Here is a 22439-nt window from a genome sequence, read left to right on the forward strand (position 1 = left end):
TAAAATGGGGATAGCAATGTTTATTTCCTTTGTAAAGTGCTTTGAGATCTGTGTATGAAAAGTGCCATGTAAGAGTTAGGTATTATTCACACATCATTAACTCAGCTCTCAAAGTCCTGTCCCAATATGCACCAGGCTCAGCATAAACTTGAAGAGAAGGATTCTCTGGACACAGTCTTTGGAGGTAGCTTTAACTATCTATGGCTCTGACCCTGAAAGCTGTGCCTCGCAGGCAGAACCCTGAGCTTACCTGAAGGCCCTCTGAACTCACATTGCAGGATCAAGTCCTAAGTCATTATCAGACATACAGAATTTTATATATATTTTTTTTAAAAATATGATTTTGATCTCATTGGCAGTTATTTTGTCTGGTTTAGTTTGTACACATAAAATTCAACAAGCAATTGAAAGTAAGCCCAAGGTGTATATGTGCACTTGTGAGAAAGAATTAAACCTTCACACACAATTAAAATTTATCAGCTGCATATAATTTCACAGTTGCAGATGCTTTATTCACAGCCCATAGATTGAAAACAATATCTAGAATGTGTAATACAGGAGTCCAGTGTGCTCTCTCCAGCTGCAGAGTGTGGTTTTGGAGGGGGCATGCGCTTTATTTGCTGGTAAACAGAGAAAATTGATGGCATGGGTGAGAATTGATGCCCGCATTCCCATCTTTCTAAGGAACAAAGTAAAAACCCTCTCAGGGGGAGAGAGCGATTTGGTAAATTATCAATGGCAGTAGGGGCTAAGTCTGTAAAACAGGTACCATTTTCTTGGATAAGATGATTTGATTTTCTCCCTATATTTTAGGATTAAAGTGTGCAGTGGAGCCCATAGTTTGAACCCACATGATTTCCAGTTTCCTTTATGGGGTTAGGATTTTTCCTTTTTCAGTCCCCCTAGAGGGACAGGGTGGTGGTGTATTCCCACACCCTAGTACGTGTAGCTGGCAGTGAAAAGGGACTGTTTCGCAGCTGCATCACTCTTCCCAGAGACAACATATTGTCCTTTGGATGCTAACCCATTAATCTGAAAAAACAAAAAGGAGGGAGAAACAGTTAGTTACGCAGAGGAAAATTAAAAAAAAACAAAACAAAACAGGGAGAAATAAAGAACACAGGGAAATAGGGAGTGCTTTTGTGAATTCCCAAACAAAATTTACAAGGGGGATTGGAGAATTTAGGAAACAGATAAGATAAAGACTGTTATACTTCTAAGCAGAATGCTAGTGATCAAAAGTTATTGCTATCTGATAGCTGTGTGTTGGCCTATATAAAAGACAAATTTACCCGTATTGTAAAAATGTCCACAGAAATTACCTTTAATTAGCATCCTGGTTGGCAGTCTCAGCAAAGAGACTGAAGATCGAGTGGGTAAGGAGAATAAACCACTGACTTATTCTTACTGATGTCTCCAGAATAGATTTGAGGACTATTATTGGGGCTTTGAGGGGAAGCTTGCACTGCAGTTTCCTGTGATAGACCTGCGTGTGGGGCCGTCATCCTTGGATGAACATGAAACACAAGGATGGATCAAAGCAACAGGAATCTTTAAAACTTGGGGAACATATCCCCATTTATCACACCATATGTTGTACAGTATTTCTCTAAAGTAGGGTGATTGTGCTTTTAAAGACCTGGACTTAGAACTGGAAGGTCTGGCGTCGGTTCAGTCATGATGATGAAGTGAAGGTCCCATACCTGTGCCCGTTTGCAAAATGCCTCTTGAGTAGCCTTCTTGTTCTCAGGTTTGCCAGACCATGCAGCAAGTGCTGACGCCTGCAGAGCCCGTCCATATGAGAAGGTCAGCTTCCAGGGTTTGGGCAAAGGGCACTGGTTGATAGCATTGAGGTTGAGAGAAGCTTCCTCTTCACTTTGGCCTCCAGACAGGAAACAGATTCCTGCAGGAGGTAAAAAAAAAAAAGAAGTTATAAGTTTAGAGACCACTGATTCACTCTAATGTCCTGAGATGAAGCAGAATCTTGTAGTGGAGGCAGCAGGAACATAAAGAATCACATATCACAAATCACGGTTTTCCCAAAGAAGGCAATTAGGTGAGACTGAAGAGAATTAGGTCAACTGTATATCCATAGATATTGTATCCTATCAGTCCTCAGTAAGATTGCATATGATGCCCAGTCAAATCTACCACTGGTGTCTGCTATTTGGTCCATAACTGGAGATGCAACAAATTCTCTTAAAATATATCAATGCAACAACAACAACACAACCCAGCCCCCTGGGAACAGAACAGGTCATTAAATGGAAGCAAATGGAGACCTATATCTTAGACTAAACAGGGGAGACATTGTGGTCTGACCCCTCCCCCCAAGGTCTTACTGCACCTCAGTGCATGAGATTTGATGGTTTCAGATCACGATAGGTCCTACAAGCAACCCCAATAAGCGTTTGAGGCACTTGGATGGATGATCCTTGAATCTGCATGGAGAAGCAATGGATAGTAATGAATGAGTTACCAGGAACAGCGGCAGGAACAGTGCGATGGAGGGCAGTGACTGTTGCCATGGCTACCTCCTGGGGGGTGTACTTCTTGGGGCAGGAATGCCCAGCAGTCACCATATTGGGTTTCAGCAGTGTTCCCTCCAGGTAGACATGATGATCATTCAGGGCCTTGTAGACAGCAGCCAGGACCTGGGAAACAATGGGAACAGGAGGATCATTCAATGCTTATTCATGTTCGCTCAATGCTGGGCTTCACTCCCATACTGATTCACCAGAGGGACCCAGGTCTCCAAATCTGCTGTAGAGGGACAACCTATTTCTGGGATGAGAGCGGAATTGACTGTCCACGTTTTATCCAGGCTGGGCTTCAGCCCCCCTTCCATCATTTTACCAAGAAGCCCACCAAACATGCTATGGAGAAATATTTGTCCCCGGGGATGATAAAGGAATTCATTCTCCATAGTCTTAGAATTCTTAGCTTTAGCCCCTCAAACCTACCTTACTCTGGAATGGGAAAGTTACAAAATATGGAATGGCAGTGGAAACCTGGATGATACCTCTTCTCCTAGAAGGGTGAGCCCTTCTCAGCAGGGAAACAGAGTGGCCTCGTGGCTAGGGCACTATTCCCACCTCTGTCACTTAAGTGAGTTGCCCAAGGTCACACAGTAACCTTTCAGTGCCTCCTTCCCTTCCCCACCCCACCATCCATCTGTAAAATGGGGATAAGAAAGTGCTTTGAGACTTATGGATGCAAAGCTCTGTTTAAGAGCTAAGTATTATTATTATTATGCTGATTGATGAAAATGGGACATGTCTGGTAGGTAAGAATCTTACCTTCTCAGTAACATACTGACAGCGCTGGAGGTCATGGTCTCCATCGGGTAGGATCTCCGGTTCTACAATGGGCACCAACCCATGCTAAGAATGGAAAAACAGAAGTCAGTGAAGGTCTGGACAAGAGACTGCCCTAGTAGGGATAACCTGAGAAAGGGGTAGTAAAGCAAAGAGAACTACCAGAAAAGAGAAGATACCAACAGACTCTCTCAGCATGACGGACAAAAAGGCCTCCTCTCAAACACATGGGAACTATTTCAAAAGGGAGTAGGAAAGGGCACAACTTATTCCCACAGCACAGGAAGGAACTATTTCACACACACATTGAGAGTTTATACCTGCTGGCAGATGCTGGCATAGCGTGCCAGCGTGTTGGCATTCTCCTGGATGGCTAGAGTGGAGGGAGTTGTGTCTGTGATCTTCAGCACAGCACGCCACTTGCCAAAATCAGCGCCATCCTTCTTATACTGGGCGCAGCGCTCAGCGAGCCCATCCAGCCCTGCAGGTATTAAAGGGAAAGGAAGGTGCCTTATTTAGCGCCTCCAAATTTATGTGATTGGGGCTGAACTTTGTGTCCTCTACGCAACCCTGTGGAGGTGGGGATGCAGGGCCAATGCAGGTGGCCTGTAGCTCCTACCTTCTCCTGGAGACTGCTGTCCTGTGGTCCTTATGCAGACTAGCCAGGGGGCATGCAAAATGTCTCCACTCTGTGCATGCCCAATGCAATAGCTGCTCATAGTATAGCCCTCAGGGAATGGGGTTCCTTAAATTGACAGCGCTAGGATGGTAACTAGGGAAACCCTGGGTATAATCTGTGGTTAGCAAAGCCTCTGGGACAGTAATAATGCAGGACCCATAATGTTAGAAACAGGAACTGCTGCACAAAATCAGAGGATTAGTACATAAAATCTGATCTCCTGATTCTGACTGTAAAACCTGATACCTCAGGGGGAAAACGACCACTACTCCCATCTAATTGCACTCCCCAAAATACACACGAACAACCATATAATGTTAACTTGGGGGAGAGGGGTGAGGGGATAAATCCTTTCTGATCCCAGTTGGTGATCAGTTTTATGCCTTGAAGCAAGACAAAGAGCTCTTGTAAATTACTACCCTTCTGCCTACTTATTACCTTGCAGCCACTGGTGCTGCTGGCAGTGCTCATCAAGCCAAAAGGGATGTTTCTTGGCAGTGGGAGGCTGCTCTCTGCATTCTGGCTGGTATCTGGAGGGCTGTGGTTATGGAGGAGTGCATTATACCTAAGTGTCTAAGTGTGGAGCAAGGGGTGCCAATGAGCACGTATCCCCCCTCCCACCCTCCAGCGCCTTTGGAGGTACTATTTTACTCCTGCTCTTTGCAAGCACGATGCTTCCAGCCACTGCTGCTTGTGTAGTGCACCTTCTTCTCCCTGCCCCACATGGCTTTCACTTTGAGAACCATAGCTAAGCCCTACTCCAGTCATTTAAAATTCTCCTTGCCAGGAAATGCAGCCCCATTCTTAATGGCTTAGAGCAATGTTTCCCAAACTGGGGTTCGTGAACCACTGGGGGTTTGCGAAATGTTACAGGGGGTTCTTGGGAAAAAATTCCCTAATGGTGGACAGAGCTGTCCCTAGGGACCCTGGGCAGCATGGGGCCAGCAGCCCGGAGCCCCTGGACTTCCAAGAGCTAAGCAGATCAAAGCAAGCAGCTCTATCACACTGAGGAGATTTAAACTTCAAGACTCCTTCTAAGAAATGGAAAGGGAGGTAGATATTTTTTGCTGTTTTTAAAAGTAAATAGGCAGCTAGTATTGTTTTTTAAATTATAATGAAGAACAAGTTTAAGCTTTGTTGTAACGTGCGTTGTTTGCCTGGACTGCTCAAGACCTGAATGCTTGTGTAGGAGGAACTCTTTGAGTTGGCTTCTTAAATACCTTCACACTGTTTCACATCTGATACTCCTTGATGAAGCATAGTAGCTTTGTCTTATAACAGGCTTATTCAAAGTGATACAAGCTACGAAAGTGAGATCTTAGAAGAGTGTTGCTGTTTTCATAATGTAATCAAAATACTGTAATGATAAATAATTAATAAATAGTGTGTAATAAGCATGTCATAAAAACAAATTTTATATTTCCAAGATCACTGCTCTTATAATTTATACTCAGGTAAAGGAGAAAATCCCTGGAAACATTCATTTTTAGGAGGGGGTTTGTGAGACTTGACATTTTAGTGAAAGGGGTTCACAGATTGTTAAAGTGTGGGAACCACTGGCTTAGAGGAAATGTCTCACCTTGAATGGTGGTTTCTCCATTTGTTCCTGCCAGCGGGGCTGTTCCTTTATCTAGCTATGGAAGTACACAGAAAGGAAGATGTGTTAACAATTAACAGATCAGTATAATTTCTGCCACTGTAACCCAGAGCTAGTACAGACTCCTCAGCCTTCGCCAGCAGGAGTCACTGTAACAAATGGTGCAGGACCTTGGTGGGCAGAAAACAAGTGCTGGGGAATGGGGAAATTGCAGAAGAGAACAATGCATGACAATGAACAAACAGAGCATTGGGAGTGGGAAGCAGAATTGTTGGCGGGAACAACCCAAGAACTCTAGGAGTTGGGGAGAGTCACTGGAGAGGATGGAATCAAGAGTCTTGAGGACAAGGGGATGGAAGGGTGAAGCAAGAGCTCTAGGGGGTGGGGGATTTGCTGGATAAAACAGGTCAGGATCAGTGGCTGTAGCTGTGGCTTGGCTAATAGTACAGGAGCATTAGCTGCAGGGGTAATGCAGAGAATGGTGCCAGAATGACAAAAGAGCATTGCTTATCAGCGAGATCCCTGCCTGGGCACAGTTCACACTGGGAAGGACTCTGGGGCTATTATGCCAGCAGAGCCCTTGGAGATATTCACCTTTATTCCCACCACAATGCCTTTGTCTTTGATGACATTTGGGAATGGCTTTCCACTGCTGTCCTTCTGATAGAGGGTCTCATGAAAGAAGATCACGCCCCCAATGCTCTGATTGATGGAGGCATCTGAAGAAAAGAGGATCTCTCGGAAGGCGCGGCGATTTTCCTCTGTGTTCTCCACCTTGATCCTCTGCAGTCTGCTCCCCATAGTACCTAGCAAGAGGGGCCAAAGGTCAGAGAACACAATATTGGGCATGATTGTCCTTTCACTTATCTTGTATAAGTGCAAGGATGGAGTAACTGAGAATTAGGCTTTCTGTGTCTGTGCAGACCTGGGCTTCTCTCCTCAGCTCATGCCCTCATAGTTCTGTCTACGGACCCCAACCCTTCCCTGATGGACAGCTCGCTCCTGAAGAAAGAGCGAGCATTTACTCCTGGCATTCATTTACTCCTGCCTGGTATCTCAAATTATTTCAAAGCAAAATGGCTTGAAGGACACTAAGAAATATCAATAACTGTTCAACTCACCCACAGACTCATCTGCAGCCAGGATCCCCTTCCCTGGAGCCACAATCCGCTGTGCTATGCCAGACAGGGCCTTCTTCTGCTCCGGAGTCAGCGCTGGAAACTGGTGGGTCATGATGGCTATTCTGGAGGAGACACATAGAGACACCCATTGTTCCAAGCTGAGTTATGCTGTGGATAGTGTTTGTAAAATCACATTGATTGGATACAGACACAACAATCTCATGCATCTCCTTCTGGTGGGAGTGAGGTTCTCTATATTCTTACAGACATCTATCTAGCTACGTACTTATGTGACCCCACCACTCCCACCCCTCCTTTAGCATAGTATTGGAATGCCTCCCAGTCTATTCCTGGGAGGTAGGGAAGTGCCATTATTCCCATTTGCAGATGGGGAAGTGAGACACAGAGAGGTTAAGTGACTTGCCCAGAGTCACACAGGATGTCTGTGGCAGCACTAGGCTCCGGTACATTAACCATTAGACCATTCTTCCTTTCAGATCTGGGAACGAGAATCCACATTAGTGTGCACTGAAATCCAGTTCAGGCTCTTCTTCTCTCCCAGAATTTGCCTTATAAATGCCATTCCAGGTGGGTGCAAAAAATACCAGTTCAGTCTCCTTTTCCCCCAGAGGTGGCAACAGTGGCCCATTCCAGCAGGTTCTTCTCCTTTGCAGTTTGTCTTCACATGACAGCAGGGTAGACTGCGGCAGCTACTGCTAAAATGTCCTCACTGAGCCCCCTTGGGAAAGGAATCCAAGTGTGGATTTTTGTATATAACTGGACGTGCTCAGAGCCCAAAGGCAGTTCAGTAAATAGGCTTGGAAGGATTAGATTTTGTATCCATAAATGTCAATTTCACTGGACACACAGAAACTGACAAAAAGATATTTCCAGACATAATAATCAAAATTTACAGCTCGGCAAAGCAAGAAAAATGATGCTTGAGAGCTTCAGAATTTGAATTAAGGATACTTACTTTGCATATTTTGACGTGATATTGACAATTCATGTTAACAGCTATAAAGCTTTAACTTTTTGAATCTCAACATCTACAGTCATTAAATAATTCTGACCCCTCCCCTTCATAATTTCCCCCAACTGAAAATTTAAATTGATAAAATAAAATAAAAATCTTTTAAGATAAATGTTGATATTATCGCTCAAAATTTGAAGAAGAAAAAAAAAGAATTCCGCCAAGCCTGTAATTAAATCATTAAAATCTGGGACAAAGTAACACACATTAACTGCTGACTTGCAAAGTTCTTTGTAAAGCAGATTAGATACTTTGCTCCTAAATAACTAAGAGTTCTCTCTTATCTCCCACATGGTACACTGTCTGCTAACAAATCTCTCCTCCTCTTCCCTCGCCTGCCTTGTAGGTATTTGCTTGTATGGCTCAATGCTCTCTCACCCCTTCTTTCCTGCTGTGTGTCTATAATTTGTATGCCTGGGGCTCCTCTCAGAACTGCATGAGGTGTTAGCTGTTTCACAGGAAAGCAAATCAAATGTGAGACGAATTAATCCTACTCTATACAAGATCTTGGATTGCAAATGGATCCTAATCCACTCCTATTTTATCAGGCTGTGGCTGAGAGTCACCAGCTGAGAATTTCACCTGAGTGAGAGTTAGATTCTGTCTTTTGCTGAGGGTGGTGTATGATCTTATTAAGGTTTCGATAAGGAAGGAGAACACACCTGACAGCTTGGGTTTGTTCTTTGGGTGGACAATGAGAAGTATATCTGTCCCAGAAAAAAATACTTCCTAGAGGCCTTTATCGAGAAGTATGCCGGTATTCTACAGTAATGCTTACACTGTATGGCCCTGTGATCACACTTCTGAGATCCAGGTCCTTCCTCATGTATGTTGTGGCCTCATCTATCTGTCATCCATCCTTTATAAAGGTCTTAAGAAGAAGATAAGTCCCTGTTCTGATTATTATTGTAATTATTTGTATTACAATCCTTGTAGCCCCAACGAAGATTAGGTGCCACACAAACAAACCCATAGTGAGAGACGGTCCCTGCCCCATATAGCTTACATTCTAAACAGACAAGACAGAAAAATTGTGGGAGGGGGTAACACAGAAGCAGTGACTTGCCCACAGTCAAAGAGCAGGTCAGGGGCTAAACCAGTAATAGATCCCCAGTTTCCTGACTCTAGGTCCAGTTCACTACTATCACAGGCTGGCAGGGCCTTTATGGGGAGTCGGACTCTGTCTTGCCTGTGACCTAGCAGTTGTCCCCCAACTGATCCTGATCTAGTAGCTTAATTACCATTAGTGACCCCGGCTGTGAAAGGTCAAGGAGGAGGATGTAGAGATAGAACTGAATCAGAAAGAAGAGATAGGAGTTCCTTCTCTCTAGGTAGGGTCTGGTGAAGGTAGTCTAAAGAAGCCTCAGAGATGGAGTTATATTCTGTAGTGAGTGTCCTGGAAAAAGATACGGCCCAGCAAGGCAGTCCTAGGGATGAATGTTCCAGAGTAGGAACAAGGAGGAGGGAGGACCTAGGGAGAAGACTTGGGAACCAAAGGAAAGGCTGTGTTAACCACAGCCTACTGGGAAACAACATTAGGGGCTCAGAGGTAGGAAATAGCCAGGGAAACAGCAGCACATGTGAATGGTGTAGTGGTGCTGAGTATGCCCCAGGGCCTTGCCTCCCACAGAATGGGGTCAGAATTAGAGCAGTTTGGGGGTGGGTTTAGAGAGCCAGGCTGGCAGGGCAATGCTGCAGATTAGGATTACACCACTAGAAGGAGCAGACCCATTTTAACACAGTGTCCCTGGACTGGAACCCAGAGCAGAAAGTGTATCTGTGCTCCCTCATCAGCCCCAAGGAGGGGGTCTTGAAGCCTCAACACAAGGATTACTGAGCACAGGATGCGGCTGAGATGTGAGTCCAGAGGATGGGCTAGGGAGTAGCCTGTGAGGGGTGAAAGGATCTCTTGTTACCCCAGAAGGGGTCTGAACTAGACATGACTTTGAAGGGCTAAGTCGTGGGCACAAACGGGCCATTGCAGGTTCAAGGAAGCGATCAACAGGGGATGCAAGAAGTGAAGACTCCTGCAATGCCATGACACGGTGACGGGGATGCCATTGTGGTGAATGGAACTGCTTGTATCTATCCGTTAGACATGTCACCTCCCATTTAATTCTCTAACTTACATGCTTAGGCCCTGATCCTTGAATCCCACTGTCTTCAGTGGGACTCTGTGCAGACCAGCTTTTAGCATGCACTTGGGTGTCCTAAAATACTGCCTAAACAAGAGCTAGCACTGATGAATAATAGCTCAAAACACTTCAGTAGCACTACTGTAAGTCTTAGGGCCAATCTGGGGCACCCTTACTCAGGTCAACAAGCAGTAATTCACATGAGCAATCCCATTCACTTTAAGTGTTCCCTAAGGTGAGGGTTGTACAAACTGGTCCTTTGTGTTCCGGACCCTTACTACAGGATACTGTAGAATCCTCCCAGAGGAAAAGATATATTTAGATTTTTTTCCCTACCGTGTTCTGAGGTCTTGGAAAAGGGTCGGGACGTATATCTACACCCTGTGCATATGGCAAGGAAATCTGTGATACAGTAGGTGGAATCTACCTGTTAAGAGTGGCAATGAGCTGGTGTAACAAGTGAGTAATTAGCTCTCTGCGGTGCACAGCAATTGTATGGGAGACAGCTGTGAATCTCAGTATGGGATGGTGGTTTTGCTGGAAGTTAGACCAAGGCGTGGTGATTTCTAGGTGCTCTGTATACCTGCTTAGTGATGATCCTTTAGCTGGGAAAATTTGAGAGAGATAACATAACACACATACCACCAGCCAATCAGAACCTCACTTCTGAGTTTCAACTTCTAAAGCCATACACTGCAGCTGCCGTAAACCAATGAGCCATCACATGCCTGTCCACAGCAAATGGCAATATTAAATAAAGGAGTCTGATATCAAACAGAAATGAGTTGCAAGAGCAGATGAAAGTTCCCGGTTTTGCATAAATACCCTTTGTCAAGGCTGTATCTTCACTTTGAACTTTAGGGTACAAAATGTGGGGGCCTGCATGAAGACTTCTAAGCTTAACTACCAGCTTAGGTCTGGTCCGCTGCCACCATCCCAATGGATTCCCTTCCCTAGGAAGCCTTGAGAAACCTTTCACCAATTCCCTGGTAAATACAGATCCAAACCCCTTGGATCTTAAAACAAGGAGAAATTAACCATTCCCCTCCTTCCTCCCACCAACTCCTGGTGAATACAGTTCCAACCCCCCTGGGATCTAAAACAAGGAAAAAATCAATCAGGTTCTTAAAAAGAAGGTTTTTAATTAAAGAAAAAGGTAAAAATCATCTCTGTAAAATCAGTATGGAAAATAACTTTACAGGGTAATCAAACTTAAAGAGCTCAGAGGACTCCCCTCTAGTCTTAGGTTCAAAGTACAGCAAACAAAGATAAACACTCTAGTAAAAGGTACATTTACAAGTTGAGAAAACAAAGTAAAACTAAGACGCCTTGCCTGGCTTTTTACTTACAAGTTTGAAATAGGAGAGACTTGTTTAGAAAGATGTGGAGAACCTGGATTGATGTCTGCTCCCTCTCAGTCCCAAGAGCGAACTAACAACCCAAACAAAGAGCACAAACAAAAGCCTTCCGCCCCCCCAAGATTTGAAAGTATCTTGTCCCCTTATTGGTCCTTTGGGTCAGATGCCAGCCAGGTTACCTGCTTCTTAACCCTTTACAGGGAAAAGGATTTTGGAGTCTCTGGCCAGGAGGGATTTTATAGTACTGTACACAGGACAGCTGTTACCCTTCCTTTTATAGTTATGACACCCTTTCAAAATGCTAAAGAATGGATGGATGCGCAACAAAACCAACCAGGGAGCCTAGAAATGGTCATTTATTTTGGTGAATAGATTTAGTTATCTATTGCCAGATTCTGCTACTCTTAGGGCTTGTCTATACTTACCGCGCTGGTTCGGCGGCAGGCAATCGAACTTCTGGGTTCGATTTATCGCGTCTTGTCTGGACGCGATAAATCAAACTCAGAAGTGCTCCCCATCGACTCCGGTAATCCTGCTCGCCGCGAGGAGTACGCGGAGTCGACGGGGGAGCCTGCCTGCCGGGTCTGGACCGCGGTAAGTTCGAACTAAGGTACGTCGACTTCAGCTACGTTATTCACGTAGCTGAAGTTGCGTACCTTAGTTCGATTTGGGGGTTTAGTGTAGACCAAGCCTTACACTTAGCAATACTTTCTTTGAGAGCAGCCCCATTGATTTCAGAAATGCTATTCAGGCAGTAAAGTATTGCTCATTACGAGCAGGGATGGCAGAACCTGGCCCATCATTGGTCGTTGCTCAACTATGGCTGCCTCATGAAAAACAGGCTTCCATAAATGTATCAACAGAAATTATAAAGGCCTGCTGAAGAGAGAGCATGGTCCAGCAGATAGGAAATTGGACTGGAATGCAGGAGACATGGGGTCTGCGCTTGGCTCTGCTACTGATGTTGCCAATATTTTTATCTGCCAGCCAGTTGTACCTCATCTGCTTAGTGGAAAAAGGCCAGCCATGTCAAGTTATGGGCCAGATCCTCAGCTGCTGTAAACAGTTATAGTTCAAGTGCCTTCAGTGGAGCTATGCTAATTTACACCAGCTGAAGATCTGGCCCATGAGTGTTATTTTCCTGTTTATTGTAATTGTTCACAAAACGGAAAGGCGGGAGGAAGAGCAACAATAAAGGAATACATATATAGAAAATGCACAAAATCAGATGCAGCGTAGTGGCTAAATAGAATGTTCTGCAGAGCTTTCCAGCAAGCTTTGCTGGTGCTTTAAACAAACGGGGCTGTTTGTCTAAGCCGGTCCCTGGCAGAGAGGCAGCTGGACCAGAAAAACATGGTAATGAAAGTCAATATTGCTGTGTTGGAATTTAGACCTTTCCCCAGTATGCACAGTGGGAAATATTATCACAGACATCAGCACAAACATTGCATTCAGTTAATATTACAACAGACTGGACGAAAGTGCAAGCGCACATGGGGGATGGGAGAGGGAATATGGGGAAGGATTTCAGTGTTGTTAGCATGTTGCACTTTGGACCAGGTTAGAAGCATCTGTTCTTTCTTTGTGCCTTTCCCTTGGTAATTACCCTCAGCACTTTGTTTCTTACAAACAATCAGTGTCAGGTTTAGAATAATTTGCCTATCAGCCTCCTACCTAAACTGGAGAAACCAGTTGTGTTATAACATCTGGGTTCTGGACAGCAGGAAAAAGAGGATGCAATTGGCATCAGGTGTTTTCACGACTGTCTTTTATCTCTCCTTTTATATAAAATATGTCAAATGTGCAGGGAACATGTGTTGAACACTTAGCACTCTCTGAGTGTGTGCAGCTTTGTCTGCACAATTACTTGTGAGCACAGTTCCTCAGCACTAGTGTACACACATATTTACACACCAAAACCCCATTTGTATGCACAAATTGTGTGCAAGTAGATCTGTGTGAGTAAGTTCTACCATTGTGCACACAAATGGTAGTGCTTAAAGTGTGTGAAAGTGATTTGAATGAGTAAAAGCTGCATGTGTACAGATGGATGTGGGTGGGGGTTTTAAAACGTGGCTCAGAACAAACAGGCAAAGCGTACAACAGCCGAGTCTGATTTCTGGTTCAGCTGTCTGTTGGGGACACTGGGATGGAAAATTTAACCTTTTGCATAATGGAAACAAAATTAATAAGTGCTTGTGCAAGGCTGGCATCTTGGCCAACAAGAGGGATTTAACTGGGGACCGCTAGAGCTAAACACATGAGTTGCTTGAGTTATGGATCCAGGCTTCCCCAGTGAGACCTGCAACAGATCTGCATTCTCTGTGGCTCATGTACAGAGGGTGACATGTGACACACTGATACATGTGTTAAACTTGGAAGATGCAAACGGCTCTAAAATGCTTAATACTTGTATTATTCTATTGACTTGAGAAAAATTATTCTTCCTAAACAAAAGTGGGGATAACCCTCTCATTCCAGGGGAAATGAGGAAGGGAACTGCCTGAAAATATGGCAAAGAAAATAAGTAAGAAGCTTTAAGAGAAGAAACAAAGAAGCATTAGTGTGGAATACAAGGCAAATTGTCCTTTCGGAAATGTGTTTAGAATAAAAAAGGCTGTTTGACCCAAAACAGATGTGAAGGAAGAGAGAAAGTAATACGCACACTAAAGAGTGCATGAGGGACAGAGAGGCAGCTGTTAGAGGAACAAGTCAGGAATTAACAGTTCATGACTACAGGAAATGAGGAACGTAAAGCCATGTAGGGGTTCCCTTTTCCCCTCTTGTACTGCAGTCTTGTACTTCCATTCATTCTGGTGCTCATAAGACAGAAAGTCAGGGCACTGTCCTACCATGCCCTGAATGGGAACATTATCCAGAAATGGTTAAAGCACTGAACTTTACACATACAAGCCTACATGCTGAACATTAAATTAACAGCCATGTTTAAAAAAATAAAATAACTGCTAGAGAGAGAAAAGCCATCACAGTGCAAATCAGCATCTCATGCGGCTTTGATGGTGGTCAGTATATACACTGCACTGTCCCACAGGCATGAAGACAAAACTGTAGATGTAAAGCATGTAGATTAGGGGGTGGGTCCCCTCTGCCAAGTATCAGATCTGGAAAAACACCTGGATTAAGGAGTCAGACTGCCACTGCCTTAGGAAAACGAGCAAGCACTTTTGCTGAAGATGGTGATTTTGTTCAAGTTCTCTCAAGTGGCTGGAAGATCAGACCTCCCAATTACCTAAAAAACCTGATTGCCGGCTGTTTGGTTTTCTGCACCTGTGTGCAGATAGTGGGCATACATACACCATGGTTTTTCTTAGAGCAACTTGTAAGGTAGGGTTTGGCTAACAGACTGCTAAATATCTATGGGCATTGGGGAGAGGAGAGGGAGCAAAGAACTTTCCCACCCTCTATCCTTTGCTTTGGGGGCTCCACCCTCTATCCTTTGCTTTGGGGGCTGGCATCAAGTGGCACTAGCTAAGGTCACATTATCCCCTCCAAAGTGGGTGGGAGGGTGTAGGGCAGGGGTCTCAAAGTCCCAGCCTGAGGGCCATATGCGACCCGAGAACCTTCCCACTGTGGCCTGTGGTGGAGAGACTCTGCATGCGGCAATGTCTGCTGCAGGCACCGCCCCCCACAGCTCCCATTGGCTGGGGGAGAGGGACTGAGATACTATCACTAGTCGCCGGGCAGAGTCAGCCATGGAGGCGGCATCACTAGTTGCCAGGCAGAGTCAGCTAGGGAGGCAGCATCACTTTTCCCCCCCACAATGAATATAAACAAGTCACAATACTGAACACAAATATCTGATGCACACCTTGCTGCAATCCTGAAGGTTTCAACTGCTCAGTCACTGTGGCCAAACATCAACAAACTGACAGAACTGAAGCATTGCCAGGTGTCTGGCAAATATAAAACTCTCTGGCAGACGAAGAAGTGTATCAAGTTGTATGGCAGTTTTATTATTCTAAGAAATTCAAAATAAAAATACAATATAAACGTTTTCTTTTCTGAACACCATCTTCAGTGACATTATTGGTCTGCTGGGAGGATTTGAGGACTGGTACTGGCCCTAAGGCAAATTGAGTTTGACATCCCTGGTGTAGGTTACATGACTCCACAGCCCCTCTCCACTGGCCTCCACAGAGCTTATGGCTGTAGAGGGGAGTGGACGCTGCGCTGCATTCCCCTCTATGCTCAATGCTTCTGCATCTCCTTTTTGGTGAAGGGCACAGGGGAAACAGGTGCCCAGAGGACTAGGGAGTGGCTGGGTCATATATGGGACTATTCCAGCAGCTGGGAGACGGGTTGGTTAGAGCACTCGTTTTCAGGTGCTGAGAACTGTTTCTTCTTCTTGGTGGTGGCCTGGGTGGAGCCATGTCCTGGTGGGTAGTGGTAGGAGTGGGGGATTGTGAGAGGGTTCTGCCATGCTGGCAGTTGGCACTTGTCCCTGGAGTAGGTGGAGAGTTCTGGCAGGCCCCTTAGAGAGCTCTAGTCCTTAGGATGCTAGCAGGGGACAGTGCAGGTGTTTTGGGTGAATCAGGAGGTTGAGGGTGCTAGCTTGGGGATGATGGGGTGGTCAGCAGCTGCCAAGGAGCCTATTCATATTGCATAGCTCTGAGCAATTTACTGAAGATGACTGTTCTCATCCTCTGTATTCAAAGGGGTCCAACTCCACTGCTAGTACAGGGGAATATTTCTGCCAACAGCTTCTCTTATCTCTTTTCATGTAGTCTTCTCCTTTCAAGACTATCCTATGTCCCCTTGTCAAAGCCATTCTCACCAGCACTACTGCTATAACACTTCCGAGGAAATTAAACACCAAATGCAGGTTGTAACACTTCATCAGCCCTGACTGTGTAATGTGCATGCAAGGAATAAAAAGAGGATTGCATTCTGCAGCTGCACCCCAGATTTTCCCACGTGCACCTACATGAATCATCATTTAAACAAAGTAGCAGAAAATGACACTGACACAAACACACGGGCTATTGAGCCAGTCTCCTGAATTAAGGATGAGGATTATGTGTTCGCATTCGCTTCTTCCAGGTGTTCTTTGTTACAAAATTAAGCCAAAAAAGCTAGCAATTGCATCAAATGGGGCTTATTACATTTATAGAAGATAGATGAGAGCGAGATCACTGCAGAAAAAAGAAAAACTAAGAATGAATGCGTTTCTTTCCTGATTTGGTTAGCAATGATAGTTTTACACACTGTTCCTGACAAAGCAAAATCCACACATTTACAGGAAAGATTCATACTCTCTCTTCCCCCCGCCCTCCCATTGAGATCAGAACTGAATCAGTAATTTATTATCACTCACTGTTTGAGGATAGTGTCTCCTTCTCTGCAAAAAGTTCCTGCTGAGGTAGCTGCAACCAAATAGGTCCAATCTCCCAACTCCCCAACTTTTTATAAAGTTCTCAGCAATATTTGTTTTCCTCTTTTTTTTCTCCCTCCTCTTCAGGCTGTTTGAGGCGGTGTCACTATGCAGCACCTCTAATTGGCTGAGGGAACCACAAACCTGCCCAGCCAATCAGATTCATTCTCTCTCTCTCTCATACACACACACACATATACAGGCATAGAAGAATTCTAGTTCTGTTTCTTTCGGAGTGAGAATGACAAATTCCATAAAGATTCTTTTGACAGATCAGTTCAACAGCTTCCTCATCCCTTTCAAGCCATAGTACAAATTATTGCAAGACATACACTGAAACATGCTTACAGTGAACCTGGCTAGAGCTTGCATTTTAGGGCCAGATCCTCAGCTGGCATAAATCACCATAGCTCCATGGAGTTCCAACCCTCTGATTTGGTCCCTTGGGGCCAGGGAGCATGTGTTCCCTTGTATTTGGTATATGGCCTTGCAAAGTGATGAAGCTCAGTATGTAATCTTAGTAATAGAGTCAGTCTCTGCTGGTAATAGTGCAGTAGGATGAATGTCACGAATTGCTTCAGTGCATTGCAGTGTGTAAATTGGAATTCTGTTTGTGGGGTTAAATTCACCGTAGGAGGACAGGCGAGCACAAGACCCATTCAACACTTAAACCCTCAAATTAGGCTTATGTGATGCATACTATTCACTGTGAAAAACAAATGAATTCTCTATACGCAGCTTCCAAGGCATCTATGCTCATACTGCTGATATTTTCAGTTTGTCAAATCACAATAGAACAAAGCTGATTTTTTTCGTAGGCCTTTCATATTCCAGGTAGCCCACCATAGTGGGTTGGACACATGTAGTACAGGGACTGCGTTAAGCCAACGTCATACTCTCAGCAATGGCACACACGGTAGCCTTGGACATTAGATCTTGTTTTAACTGAACAATGCAATGTTTGCTCAGACACTGACGTTCTCGCTCTATTTTTTATGGCACGTGTCATAACCTTCAGGTGAGCAGCAGTTGCCAGATACTCGTTGAAGGAATTGTGGCTTCTCATCAAAGGAGGGCATCTTCACAAGGCCAGCACCCTCCCACACTAAGCCCATCCGTCCCTCATGGTGTGAGACTTGGACCATGGCAAATGCACAAACAATTAGAGCGAATACAGGGCTAAACCCTCAGCTGGTATAAATAAACATAGCTCCATGAAAGTCATTAGAGGGATAGTGATTCGCCCTAGCTGAGGATGTGGTCCATTATTTCTTCCTTTCACTCTCTACTTCCTTCCTGATAAGCCTGTTTGCAGTCTACCATGGATGTATATCCATTGCGGTGAATATCTATGGCCAGAAAACCCTAACTGCCTTGTGGTATCTGTTCCATTATTTGAGACATCTCTCACCTGGGGACTCCATCCCTTCCAGAGAGATGGACTCTGTGATCTAATTAACTGTTCTTCACCTCTAACTGCTGTGATCCTATATAATAACAACCAATATTTATCATGACAAGCCCTATTAAAGGGATCTGGTGGGGGTAAGCGGGACAGGGGTAGTTACTGTACCAACATGCTCCTTCCAAATTTGTCTTGCACCTTTGAATGCCCCAGAGAAAACCCAGCTTGGAACCTTGTCTCTCCTGATCCTTTTGAAAACTCAGCTGTGCTTCAGGGTGTATCGTTCCCCGCATGATGGGGATGTGATAGGACAGGTGCGGTTAAAAGAAGTAGGGCAGAAGGGAAACAACTCCTGCTGGGTATTTTTGAAAACACAGTGTAACATACCATCACCCAATGTGCATTTTTTAAAATGGTTTTGTTTTTCTGAGGAATTTGATGTCTCCCTCTGGGCTGAAATCCAGCACTACAGTAATTACAGGCCTAGCAGCATCTCTGAACAGCCACGAGGAAGAATTTAAAAATTTTAAAAATACTCTGAAAGTGAATAAATATGGAGACTCCATTCTCCTTCCAGTTAGGGATGCCAACTTTCTACCCGCACAAAACTGAACACCCTTGCCACGCCCCTCCTCCAAAGCCCCGCCCCCACTCACTCCATCCTCTGTCACTTTCTATCCCCACACTCACTCACTCGCTCATTTTCACCAGGCTGGCTGAGGGGGTGAGGGCTCTGGCTGGGCATGTAGGCTCTGGGGTGGGGCCAGGGATGAGGGATTTGTGGTACAGGAGGGGGCTCTGGGCTGGGGCTGAGGGGTTCAGAGTGCAGGAGGGGGCTACAAGCTGGGAGAGGGGGTTGGAGGGCAGGGGTGTGTGATTTCTCCAGCGGGGGGGGGGGGTGAAGGCCCTGGAGTGGTCCTGAGGATGGGGGGTTTGGGGTACAGGAGGGTGCTTCAGGCTGGGACCAAGGGGTTTGGAGGGCAGAAGGGGAATCAGGACTGGGGCATGGGAGGGTGTCAGGGTGAAGGGTCCAGGAGGCGCTTACCTCAAGCAGGTCCTGGAAGCAGCAGCATATCTCCCCTCCAGCTCTGACGCGGCCATGCGGCTCTGCGCGCTGCCTAGTCCACAGGTGCTGCTCCCACAGTTTCCATTGGCTGCGGTTCCCAGCCAATGGGTGCTGCAGAACCGGCGCTTGGCGCGGGGGCAGCATACGGAGCCCTCTGGCTGCCCCTACGCGTGAGATACAGAGGAGAGACATGCCGCTGCTTCCATGAGCCGAGCGAAGCCACGGCAGGCAGGGAGCCTGCCTTAGCCCTGCTGCGCTGACCGGACTTTTAATTGCCCAGTCAGCGGTGCTGACCGGAGCCTCCAGGGTCCCTTTTCGACCGGGCATTCCGGTCGAAAACCGGACACCTGGCAACCCTACTTCCAGTCCTAGAGAGAGTGGTCTTCCAGTCAGGATTGGGAGTGAGCAAGCATTCCTACCTGATGTCGCAGTAAGCCTCAGCCACATTAAAATCCAGAGCCATGATGCAAACAACCCTAATGGGAAATGTGTGCTTACGGTGTAGAGGCTGGAGCAAACTCTAGAAAGCTAATGTGCTCCTTGATGGGTAAGAGCCAGCTGAGGGTCTGGCCCAATGATGATAAAAAGACGGTTACTTACTTGCACCATAACTTTTGTTCTTTGAGATGTTTATTCTACTCAGGTGTGCACAGGTACTACTAGGCAAAGTTCTCCAGCTTTGGTGTGCGTGGCACATACACACCTAAGTGGAATACACGTCTGCAACCATTTGAAGAAGAACCAACATTTAGGATTATTTTAAATTCTTTGGGTCAGGGTCTGTGTGTGTGTGTGTATATATGTTTCTACAGGGCCTAGCCCAACATGTCCCTAATACTCCTAAGACCGGCCTTACTGGGTCAGACCAAATGTCCATCTAGCCCAGTGTCCTGTCTTCCGACAGTGGTCAGTGCCAGGTGCCCCAGAGGGATGAACAGAACAGATAATCATCAAGTGATCCATCCATCGCCCATTCCCAGCTTCTGGCAAATAGACTTTAAGTCCAGAAGGAACCATCATGATTGCAGGCCACAGAACCTCACCCACCCATTCCAGTACTAGATCTCTAACCTCTGGCTGAGTTACTGACATCCTCAAATCTTGATTTAAAGAGTGCAAGTTACAGAGAATCCCCCATTTACTCTAGTTCAAACCAGCAAGTGACATGTGCCCCATGCTGGAGTGAAAAACCTCCAAGATCTGTCTCAATCTGACCTGGGGGAAAATTCCTTCCCAACCTCAAATACTGATTGAGGCCTTTACATCCTACCCTAATATAAGTATTTAAATAAAGATTGATGATGATGCAAGGAAGGAAAACTGTGCCCTAACCTTGGGGGAAAGGAACGTGATGTCTGAAGTTGCCTCACACCATTTCACAATCTGCCACCACATCAGAAATGGACAAGAAGGTTAGATTAAAACCCAGTCTGCACCGTAAAACCTGTCCCTACCCTTGGCAACACTTGTACGCCTGGTTATGCCCATAAAGTGACTGAAATGGAACTGGAAATATGCTGATTGGTGGAAGTGTGTGTGAGCGTGTATGTGTGTACACGTGGAAACGCAGGACTGACAGAGCATGGAGAGGGTGCTCTGTGCATGGTGGGGTTAAAGTGTGATCTGATGTAGATTAGTATTCATGCTTGACTGTTTACCTTTCATCTCTCCTCTCACGTTGGGGACAGCTGCCATGTAGCTGATTTCTGTGCCTTAGGGTCTTGCTCAACCGTCTCAAAGTCCAGCTGGTTTGTCGCTATCTAATCAGGGAAGTTGTTTGTTAAAGTGATGTTTCCCCACTCCACCTCACAATCCTCATCTCAGAAATACTGGCCTTTAATCAGCATTATGAGAAATCTTCCGCAGTCCTGGCTCCACAGCAATCAGTGCAGCCTCCCGGCAAACCTGTCAGGGAGCTAGACATGTGGGGTGCCTCTGCCTCATGTCAGCAGGAGCACCAGCAAGCACTGTGGATCCCAGATCCCCTTATCTACAGAGGGAATGGGCTTGCTGCACCATCCCTGCACAGTACACTCCTCTCTGCATCTGGCCAGCTCCACCACCATGGGCAGAAGGGGAGAGGCCTTCAGCCTGGCCTCTACCCCACCTGCGTGTGGATTACTTACACCCAAAGAGGCACTGCAGTTGCCCCATGCCCTTCATGGAAGGCGCAAGGGGGAAGGCTCTTGGAGTCTGCACTGGGCCCAGACACAAAATGGCCCCCAGTGTTGCCAATACCCACTAATACAGACTCTCCCCTCCCACATGTATGCACAGACTCCCCCAGACCCTAGCTCTCTTCAACAGCCACCTACATACACACGCACCCTTCACAAACTTCCCCTTCTACACATACCTTCCTGCACACAATCACAGGTCCCCCGTGCTCACACACACACTCATACTCTGCACTGTCCCCCGCCCCAGTCCTTTCATCCCTTTACTGACAACCACAAAACGCACCCTCTGATGTGCCCACAATCACACACTCCCCTTTCTTCATATATGCCCAATTATACCCTCCCTATACACAACCACAACTCTTCCTCATGAGCACAACCTCACACACACACATCCCTGACATACTCACACAGCAACAACATACACCCATGCCCTGCACACTGAAGGACATAAGGGAGAAGTGACTTTGGGCTGAGGTGCAAGACACTGGGCTGGGGTTCAGGGTTCTGTTCCCTTCTGCGCCACAGACTGTGTGAGACCTTGGCCAAGTCACTTAGGGTACCTCTACACTTGGAGTTGGAGGTGTAAATTCCAGCTCAAGGAGACATACCTGCGTTAGCTCTGATCGAGCGAGCATGCTAAAAACAGCGTAGCTGCAGCAGCACAACCAGCAGGATGGGCTTGCCACCCCGAGTACATATCTAGCATCTTCGCTGGGTACGTCTTTGGGGCAGCATGCCACTCACACCGCTATAGCTACGCTCTCTTTTTAGCATGTTAGCTCAATCAGAGCTGGGGGGGTATGTCTCCTCCAGCTGGAGATTACACCCCCAGCTCCAAGTGCAGACAGAACCTTAATCGTCTTGCACCTCAGTTCCCCATCTGTAAAATGGGATCAATATTTCTCTCTCTCAGGGGTGTTGGGAGGACAAAATCCATTAGTGAGGGACTCACATGTTATGGGGGAGGAGAGCCAAATAAGTACGTAGGGTCTCTTTCAAGCATTTTTAAAACCATTATTAATCATTTTTAATTTTTTTCCCTAAAGAGAATCTATGTGAAATATATATTGTGTGTGGGCCTGATGTGACTAGAAAGACTCCCGCTGTGGGCTTTGGAGAAGGCACCAAATGAGCAATGCATTGCTTCAGAGAC

At 45.9% G+C, this 22439-nt stretch overlaps 1 protein-coding gene across 1 annotated transcript; it reads right to left on the bottom strand.

The window, feature by feature from the left end:
* Nucleotides 1–487: 487 nt before the first annotated feature.
* Nucleotides 488–16733, bottom strand: ALDOB (aldolase, fructose-bisphosphate B). Its single transcript, XM_034773015.1, has 9 exons — nt 16576–16733; nt 6715–6836; nt 6188–6399; nt 5576–5630; nt 3638–3798; nt 3300–3383; nt 2480–2654; nt 1704–1903; nt 488–1032 (listed from the first exon to the last, which is right to left on the bottom strand). Exons 2-9 carry the CDS (start codon nt 6824–6826, stop codon nt 937–939), a joined length of 1095 nt encoding a protein of 364 aa, XP_034628906.1. The 5' UTR covers nt 6827–6836; nt 16576–16733; the 3' UTR covers nt 488–936.
* Between the last annotated feature and the right edge of the window lie 5706 nt (nt 16734–22439).

This window comes from Trachemys scripta, chromosome 6 (assembly GCF_013100865.1).
Source record: "Trachemys scripta elegans isolate TJP31775 chromosome 6, CAS_Tse_1.0, whole genome shotgun sequence".
Lineage (NCBI taxonomy): Eukaryota > Metazoa > Chordata > Testudines > Emydidae > Trachemys > Trachemys scripta.

Coding starts and splice junctions, on each gene's coding strand:
- ALDOB (XM_034773015.1), bottom strand. CDS start 6,826: ATGACCCACCAGTTTCCAGCGCTGACTCCGGAGCAGAAGAAGGCCCTG. Junction 3,384..3,637: donor ATGCCAGCATCTGCCAGCAG/GTATAAACTCTC, acceptor TTCCATTCTTAG/CATGGGTTGGTGCCCATTGT. Junction 1,904..2,479: donor TGTTCCTGCCGCTGTTCCTG/GTAACTCATTCA, acceptor TACCTCCTGCAG/GAATCTGTTTCCTGTCTGGA.